At 44.9% G+C, this 9,777-nt stretch overlaps 1 protein-coding gene across 1 annotated transcript; it reads right to left on the minus strand.

Annotated features, from left to right (window-relative positions):
• Positions 1 to 572: 572 nt before the first annotated feature.
• Positions 573 to 9,283, minus strand: LOC149284971 (uncharacterized). Its single transcript, XM_089495906.1, has 2 exons — positions 9,264 to 9,283; positions 573 to 2,695 (listed from the first exon to the last, which is right to left on the minus strand). Exons 1-2 carry the CDS (start codon positions 9,281 to 9,283, stop codon positions 1,372 to 1,374), a joined length of 1,344 nt encoding a protein of 447 aa, XP_089352032.1. The 3' UTR covers positions 573 to 1,371.
• Positions 9,284 to 9,777: the final 494 nt, after the last annotated feature.

Here is a 9,777-nt window from a genome sequence, read left to right on the forward strand (position 1 = left end):
ACACAGGTACCTATGGGTATGTATAGATGTATCTATGGGTATTGTATGCAAGATCTATAGACTTTAAACATTCCATGTCTGTGTGTGTGTAGGCTCTTAAAAGTATAAGTCTGAATGCACTTAGATAGAGATGCCTCCACATACATACATATATATACAGATGTATCTGCACAAACACACATGCCACATCCATCTGTTGTTGTCCATTGTTCTGGTCCATTGTTCCAGGTGATGCTGGAGAAGAGGCCCTGCCTCCAATGGAACCAGAGGCTGCAGGCGATGACCCAGCCCCCATATTTTAAGCCAAACCATACAGCTGGCAGTGGTTCAGAACTCCAAAGCCTGTCTCTTTTAGTGGAACCGTAATGGGTCAAAGGAAGTGTGTCCCCACTGCTTGGTTAGTTCTCTGTCCACTTTCAGGGATCAGTGCAGAAGCTCCAGAAGGTGCAATGAGAGATCACACACCTGTCACCAATCTAGGTGTTCTTCTTTACATCTAGAGTGGTGAGTAAATACAGAATTGGACTATAAAACCTTTAATCAGACACATAAGAGACCAGATCTGGGTTCAAACACTTTGTATGTAACATTTATTCTAACATTAGGGACACTCATTCTAATATATTACATGTCAAGAGGCCTCAAATCATGCACACATTCATACAATGCTCATGCACACAAATCTTCCCAGAGGTCGATCAGTTTTCTGAAAGAGCGATGGGTGCCAGTTCCAGCTGATTTTGGCACACTATCACCATGGTTTTGAAGATTCCTTTATGCTTTTTATATGTGCATCATTTTTCCTGATGAGTGACGTCTTGTTCCCATTCCGTTCTTGTTCTGGTGCTCTTTACATCAAGTTGTGTTATACACAGTCCATTCTTCTTTTAGTACATTCGGTTTCATGTCCTTGCATTACAGTGTCTTTATCTTTTGCACATTCCTTTTCGACTCAGCAGTTTGAGCTTTTCTTGCTTCTCTGTGCCAGATCCTTCATCTCATACTTCATCTTCTAATTCTGTCACATTCACACATAACACACCTACCCAGCATGCTACATCTTCCTGTATGGCAGGGGCTTGGACTAGATGGTGCTTGTGGTGCCTTACAAAGCCAGAATCCTATAAATCCATGCTTTGTCATCCTATGTGTCGGGGGTTGGACTGCATGGGTCCTGTGGTCCTTTCTTATTCTAGAATTCTATAAAAAAAATAAAAACAACAACAACAACAACACAACACAACAACATACAAAAATCAATAACTTTATGAAAAGACAACCCTTAAAAACAAAATCACAAGGGCTTTCTCTTATCACCAATGCATTGAAAATATTTTTCTTGTAATACTTCTTAACAAAAACAGTGTTAGTTCACTGCTGGCATTTATGTTCTTTCTCTCCTGCATGGACTCTCTGATGTATCATTATGTATGACTTCGAAGAGAAACATTTCCCGCAATGCTGGCATTTGTATGGCTTCTCTCCTGTGTGGACTCTCTGATGTTTCACTAGGTCTGACTTCTGAGAGAAACCTTTCCCACAATGCTGGCATTTGTATGGCTTCTCTCCTGTGTGAACTCTCTGATGTGTCACTAGGCTTGACTTCTGAGAGAAATATTTCCCACAATGCTGGCATTTGTATGGCTTCTCTCCTGTGTGGATTCTCTGATGTTTCACTAGGATTGACTTCAGAGAAAAATATTTCCCACAATGCTGGCATTTGTATGGCTTCTCTCCTGTGTGGATTCTCTGGTGTGTCAGTAGGTTGGGCTTCTGAGAAAAACCTTTCCTACAATGCTGGCATTTGAATGGCTTCTCTCCTGTGTGGACTCTCTGATGTATCAGGAGGTTTGACTTCTGAGAGAAACCTTTCCCACAATGCTGGCATTTGAATGGCTTCTCTCCTGTGTGGATTCTCAGATGTATCAGGAGGTTTGACTTCTGAGAAAAACATTTCCCACAATGCTGGCATTTGTATGACTTCTCTCCTGTGTGGACTCTTCGATGCATGACAAGGACTGGCTTATAGGCAAAACATTTCCCACAATGCTGGCATTTGTGTGGCTTCTCTCCTGTGTGGATTCTCTGGTGTGTCAGTAGGTTGGGCTTCTGAGAAAAACCTTTCCTACAATGCTGGCATTTGAATGGCTTCTCTCCTGTGTGGACTCTCTGATGTATCAGGAGGTTTGACTTCTGAGAGAAACCTTTCCCACAATGCTGGCATTTGAATGGCTTCTCTCCTGTGTGGACTCTCTGATGTATCAGGAGGTTTGACTTCTGAGAAAAACATTTCCCACAATGCTGGCATTTGTATGACTTCTCTCCTGTGTGGACTCTTCGATGCATGACAAGGACTGGCTTATAGGCAAAACATTTCCCACAATGCTGGCATTTGTGTGGGTTCTCTCCTGTGTGGATTCTCAGATGAATCAGGAGGCTTGATGTCTGAGAAAAACCTTTCCCACAACGCTGGCATTTGTATGGCTTCTCTCCTGTGTGGACTCTCTGATGTCTCACACGGTCTGACTTTGAAGAAAAACATTTCCCACAGTGCTGGCATTTGTATGGCTTCTCTCCTGTGTGGACTCTCTGATGTCTCACACGGTCTGACTTTGAAGAAAAACCTTTCCCACAATTCTGGCATTTGTATGGCTTCTCTCTTGTGTGGACTCTCTGATGTTGCACTAGGTCTGACCTTGAAGAAAAACATTTCCCACAACGCTGGCATTTGTATGGCTTCTCTCCTGTGTGGACTCTCTGATGTCTCACAAGGTCTGACTTTGAAGAAAAACATTTCCCACAGTGCTGGCATTTATGTGGCCTCTCACATGTATGGACTCTCTCAAGACTGACATGTTCTTCTGGAAAAAAAAAAAAGAACAATGACAGACAAGACTGACTCTCTGAATCAAGAGAGGAATGTGTTACCCCAAGATTTAGCCACCTGTTAACCCTTCTCTATTTGATATAAAATTAATAAAGTTGGAGTGGGTGCCCTGAATTTAGCATTTTTGCAGGTATGGATCCCTACTCATAGGAGGTAGCAAAGAAGAGATTGTAGGAGAACCTGCCTTGAGAAAATGAGTACATTTAGCTGCATGATCCATTTATGTCTGTAGAGGTTGAAGGGATTATGGCTAAGGAATGGGACTGGAAGGAAATAGTCAGAAAAAGGCTCTGAGAATCAGTGTGCTAATCCCTTTTGTCTGAGGTACTTGCACCAATAATAATAATGATGCTGATGATTTATTTATAGCCTGCCCAATCACAAGGAATCCGGGTGGGTTACAACAATAAAAATAAAGAGAATAAAATAAAATACAAAAATAAATACAATACAGTAAAATAAAACAGAGCGACGTGAGTTACAGTAAAATTCACAGTTAGGCCTGATGGAAATTGGGCCTGTCTTTTTCACTCCCTCCCAGGTCTGGTGATGACAGTTGGGGCGGAGGGAGGGCTCTTCTTTTTGAGGCCAGAATATAATTTTAATTTAATTTAATTTAATTCTCCTCATTAATTTAAGAGAAGAAGTGATGGACAGAGTGAAGAAAGTCACAGTAAATGGGGAGAGCTTAAACCAAGCCCTCATTGCATTAAATTTGGTTTCAGACCATTCTTTCCTCACCCAGGAAACATTCTAAAGCAATTTAAACCTTTTCATACCCTCAGTTTCTGCCACTAAGCAACAATTACAGCATAAATATCTGCTCCTAGCGGCTGTTCTTCAGCCTCAGTCCAGTTGCAGGCAGACACTCTGCTCCCTATTGCATGGGGTAAGAAAGCCAGGGTACCTTTCCCAAAGAGAATTTTAATTTGGGCTATGTCCGGGTCCAATCTTATGTAAATCACTGCTGAATCTATTGGCCAAATCCATCCCAGATGTAGCCTGGGTCCGAGGCATGCTCAGGCATCCCCCTTCTTTTTTAAGTGGAAGCTTCCAACACTAAAAAAATGGCCGCTGAAGTGCTGTGGGGATTCGGGCTGAATCCAGGATGGATTTGGCTGGTGGATTCAGCGGAGATTCACATATGATAGGACCCGGATGCAGCCCGAATCAGAATTCAATTCAGAAAAGTTAAGCTGTTTTTTTTATCCCATGCGATAGGGTCCTCTGTCGGTTTACATGGCTAAGCACCTCAATACACTCTCCAACCCGACTTGCCATGGGAGCTACTGACTTCTCTCCCCATTCCGGATTCTCAGCAACTGGGATTGAGATCCATCCAGGCAACATATTACCATTAGCAAAGGCTTACATTTATTCACCACTCCCACCTTTGTTACCTAATTCTCTCTGTGCATGTGTGTTCATTTTGCCTTTCAAATGCCTTTGGAGTTCTGTGTGATTGCAGACCTGCTATAGCTTTGCTGGATCTTGAGGTCACTGTTGTCCCAATCAAACTATATCTCCCCTTTGAGCTAAGTATCTAATTCCCCTAAAAGCATAGCACTTGCAGGTGTCTTCCCCAAACTCCAGCATTTCAGGTAAAAGACCCTAAGCAAGCTCAGGTAGGAAAAAGAAACATTAGAGAAAAAGGAATTTTTGTGTTGCCTTTCCTTTCTTCATAGACATTGTTCATAATTGCTAAATGGAAGCCCTTAATATGTCTGAAAACCAGGGCCTGAGCCGGTTCTCACCAGTTCAGTTCTTAAAACCTGTCAGGTTGGTGGCTGCCTCCCAATCCCCAAGGCCCCTCTCTTGACCCTTCCCAGAGGTCCTTTCCTGTCCACATACCTCACCTTATTTCCCCTCACCTTCCCCCTAGGGCCCTCCGTTCTGGTAGTCAAGCCTGCTGTCCCAGCCCAGGATTTCCTCTGCCCCATCTAGGATTCTCCCCTTCTCACTCGCTGCCCCTCACTCCTGGAACCTTCTTCCCCCGCGAGCAAGAGCCATCACTTCATTAACCAGCTTCAAAACGGAGCTGAAGACCATCCTGTTCAGAGAAGCGTTCCCAGGCATTGCATAATTGTCACTTGCTATTTGATGTTCTTTTCTTGTCTGTTTTATTGAATCATTTCCGGTATTGCTATGTATTTTATATGTATTATCTTAGTAGACAGGCCCCTTAGCCACCACCACTCCCTTCTCCTTCTGTGTCATGTCTTTTTAGATTGTAAGACAGAGGGCAGGGAACCGTCCAATTAAAAAGATTGTATGTACAGCGCTGTGTAAATTTACAGCGCTTTATAAATAAAGGTTAATAACAACAACAACAACAACACAGAGCTAGGCAATCCTGGCTTTGCTCCTGCTTTCCTTTCCTGGCTCCCAGAGACCTGATCCCCTTCCCTTTCTCCCTCCACTCTCCAACCTTCCCTCTTGCCTATCCGCACTGCTTCAGCTTTCACCTTCAGCATCTCTTTCCTGCCTTTCTGTTTTTCCCATTCCCTCCATCTCTCTATCACAGACACACATCCACAGCATGTGATGCACAAAAGGGACATTCTGAGTCCCATTTGTTGAGAAAGGCAGGATAATCAATATACAAATAAGTCATTGGGAAAGCAAGAGCAAGGGGGCTGGGACCTGGACTCCAATTTTGGTGAGGGTCAAGTGCCAGCCTTAAGGCATCTATAAGACAGGGATGGCCTAATGATGGGGATGGGGGGGTCACACTGGCCCACAGGGGATCTCAGGAGCAACCTAACATTGTATTGTCTGGGGGTGAAATGAAATACTATTTTCTCCTCAGTATCCCACAGCATCCCTTTGGGGAACCAGAGGCCATTTTGCCACTATTGGGCTCTCTCTGAGCCATTGTAGGGCCAAGGGAGGCCTTTTCCCCAAGAAGACTCTCCTGAGCCTGAAAAGCCTGGAAGAAGGGCCAAAAAAGCCAGGAAACTTAGGACCTTTCCAGAAGGGCACCCTAGTACGTACTGTGTACGTACTAGGGTTGCCCGGGGGCATCTTTTTCAGACGCCCCCAACCCTAGTACGCACACAGTACGTACAAAATGGTGGCGCCCATTCTACATGCAGATGGTGATGCCCATTAGGATGTCACGACTGCGCCGCATTCAAACGGAGCGGCATGGATGTGACGTCCTGGTGTCATGAAAGGGCGCTTGTGGCGCCCTTTCCACGGCGCAGGAAGGAACTCCATTTTGGAGCTCCTTCGTTCATTTGTGTCGCTGGTGCAGCCTTTAGAGAGCTGCGCCAGCGATACAAAAGAGAAAGGTGCAGAGTGGCCCCTTTCTCCTTTCCACGCCACTGTTGGGGTGTCTTTGGGGCTTGAAGCCCCAAGGACACTTTTTCCAGGCCACGGCGTGGAAAAGTGGTGGATTGGGGCCTCAGGGCTGCCGCTGTGGCAGCTGAGGCCCCGATCCGTTGATGAAAGGGGCAGGTACAGGCCACCCCAAAGGGGCAATCTGTAAACCGCCCTACTGAGGGATGTGCTGAGGAGCATTTGGGAGTGAAAAGCATTTATCTCCATAGTTCCTTCCCACAGAATCCTAGAATTGGCAGTTTAGAATGGGATATTTAGAATCCTTAGAAAGTGGAGAGCAATAGTGCCTCACCAAACTACAAATTCCAAGATTACACAGGATATTGTTATGACAATTAAACTACGTGTGAAAGTAGCTTAGGACTCATAGTAGACCACAAGTTGAACATGAGGCAGCTAAAAAGGTCAATATGATCCTAGGCTTTATCAATAAAAGTATAGTGTCTAGATCAAGAGAAGTAATAGTGCCACTCTATTCTGCTTTGGTCAGGCCTCACTTGAAATAACCCTGTGTCTAGTTCTTGGCACCACAATTCAAAAAGGATGTTGAGAATCTGGAGAGTATCCAAAGGAGGGCAACCAAAAAGGTGAAGGAACTGAAAACCATCAAGCCCTATGAGAAGTGGCTTAGGAGCTGGCTATATTTATCCAGGAGAAGAGAAGGTTAAGAGTGGATATAATAGCCCTGTTCAAATATTTGAAGAGATGTCACCTTGATGGATCAAGCTTGCTTTCTCCTATTCCAGAGAAAAGGAGAGGAACAGTGGATGCAAGCCACAGGAAAAGAGATGCCACCTAAAGATTAGGAGGAACTTGCTGACAGTAAGGGCTGTTCGAGAGTGCAATATACTTCCTCTGAACGTGGTGGAGTATCATTATTGTTATTATTGGCCTGGTACAAATGGGCACTTTGTGGCATGCCGGCGGTGATTTTAGGGTTTGGGAGCATGCAGTAACTGCGCACTCCCAAAGCCTAATACTTATGGGCAGCACAATCTTGACGCAGCGCCATCCATACGGCGCATGCATCCATGACGTGTCTTGTGTGACGCGTCCAAACAGCACGGCGCATAAGACATATCACCGTGACGCTCCAAGGTGCAAATGGCGCCTTGGTGGCATCACAGGAAGGAGTTCCATTTCTGAGCTCCTTTTGGCTGCAGATCGTTCTTGCAGCCATGAGGTTGCTGCGGCAATGATCCGGAGGAGAAAGGGACAGCCTGTGGCCACCCCTTTCTTCTAATCTGTACTGAGCCATTGTTATTATTATTAAGATTTATTTCTAAAGTGTTCCTTTTTTGGAGACCTTTAAACAAAGGCTGGATGACTATGTGTTGGGGGTGCTTTGAATGTGTATTCCTGCATGGCCAGGGGTTTAACTGGATGGCCCTTGTTGCCTATTCCAACTCTATGATTCCATAATTCTAAAGTAGAAACATAACACCATAACAATGTAGTATGAAAGGACCCTCAGTCTTCACAGGAAGGGCAGTGGAGTCAAGTTCCTTACCCACAGAGGCCACATTCTCATAATTCGCCATCATAACATCGCTGTACAGAAGTCTCTGCTTCTTTGTCAAGAGTTTCCATTCATCCTCGGTGAAATATATCGCCACATCCGCAAAAGTCACCTGCAATAGAAAATAGCCCTGATCCAGAGAGTGACTAATAAAAGGGGAGGAAAGCACATGGTGCATCCCAAATATTATTTCATTACTTCAGAATTTATCCCAGGAAACAAACTTTAAATAATGTTAGCAAGCAAAAAGCTACTGCCTTTGAAATCCAGTTTGTCTCGAATCCTTTGTGAGGCTACAAGCCCCTCTGTTTGGAAGAGAAAACTGAATTTCTCAGGCAGGCTCCATGCTTTTACACAGGAAAACTTGTAGGTGTTGATAAGGTAAAACATGCCAATGCTGTCCCAATTTAAAAGATATTTTAAAACCTTTGTTGGAGGTAGCAACCTCCAATAGTACAGGTCCCATCCATTGGCCTTCTCTTTATCATTCTCCCGTGAAGCCTAAAATGTGGTATATTCACATCCATATAACATATCCGATATCCTAGATTTGTGGATTTGGGATGCTACTGCTATATGGCCAACATGGCTCCCGCTGGATATGTCAATTGTGTGTGTGTTTGTGTAGGATAAAATCTGGGAAGCAAAGCTCTGAGTTTCTGACATTCTCTGGGTGTCAATAGGAAGGTCTTTTCACATCATCCTGTTTCCCATCCATTTCCTCCTGGGTTCACCCCACTCCATTTTCTTCCAGAGCCCCCCAGCTCTCTCTCCCCTCCAAGGGACTGACTGGGTCTGTGGCCTTCAAGTATGGCCTCCTTTGGAGGAAATGGTGAGCTAACAGGGAGGGCTGAAGGACAAACTCTGCCAGAGCTGGAGAACCATGGTGGCTGCATTACTGGCTCTGGTCGAAGGTGGGGCAGCCCTTGAGGAGGGTGAGGAATGCCTGGAAAAGACACCCCAGCCCCACCATCACCAGAGGTTAGAAGTCAGTTGCTCTGCCTTCCCTGAGGCCATCTCAGTAGCAAGAGCCCACAGAGTGAGAGTCCAAAAGGACAGGGGGCTACCTGTCAGAATCCACCTTCAGTTAAGTATTCAGGGTGTCTTCTGCCAGATAGATAGATGGATAGATAGATGGTAAATAGATGGATAGATAGATGGATAGTCGTTAGGCACTCGTGGTGTTTGGCCAGATAGATAGATGGCCAGATAGAGAGTGACATGGATAGATAAATGACGAGATAGATAGATAGAGGGATAGATAGATTGATAGACAAATAGATAGATAGATAGATAGATAGATAGATAGATAGATAGAGGGATAAATAGAGAGATGAATAGACAAACCGACAGACAGTCAGACAAGCAGACAGACAGACAGACAGATAGATGGATAGAAGAATAGACCGATGAATAGATAGATAGATAGATAGATAGATAGATAGATAGATAGATAGATAACCAAACGGGCAGCAACGTTGGAACGAGTGGGGAAGGGTTCCATGGGGAACGAGCCGGATGGTCACGTAGGACATGGCAGCAGGTAAATTATGAGGGGCTATTGGGAATCTGAGGCCAGTCTGGTATACAGCCTTAGATCTCTGCGCCATAGGAAAAGCCAGGAACCAAATGGTCAAAAAACCCCTCCTTACTTTACAGATCAAAGAAAGGGTTTCTACATCAAAGGGAAAGGTGCTGGGAAACAACTCAATGGGAGGGGTTGGAGGGAATCTTAAGGTTCTGATTTCATTCTGAGTCTTCAGTTTTGGCAAAGACGTGGCAAGAATACTTTGTTCCAGTTCTATCAATAAATTTTCTGTTTCATCTGAAGTTTGTTGTGGATCTTTGGCCAGAGTATTTCCAGAGTCTCACAGTTTGCCAAAACTCCACACAAAATGACGACCAGGGAATCTCCGCCACCCGGAAAGGTGCCAGCCGCTTCAGGAGGGATCTCGGAGTGGGAGAAATCTCTCGAGGGCGCTGAGCAGCGGGGAGCCAGACCCAAGCAAATGGGCGAGGGAGGCGGACT

This window comes from Sceloporus occidentalis, unplaced genomic scaffold (assembly GCF_023333645.1).
Source record: "Sceloporus occidentalis isolate IW3139 unplaced genomic scaffold, rSceOcc1.0.p SCAF_86, whole genome shotgun sequence".
NCBI classification, from domain to species: domain Eukaryota; kingdom Metazoa; phylum Chordata; class Lepidosauria; order Squamata; family Phrynosomatidae; genus Sceloporus; species Sceloporus occidentalis.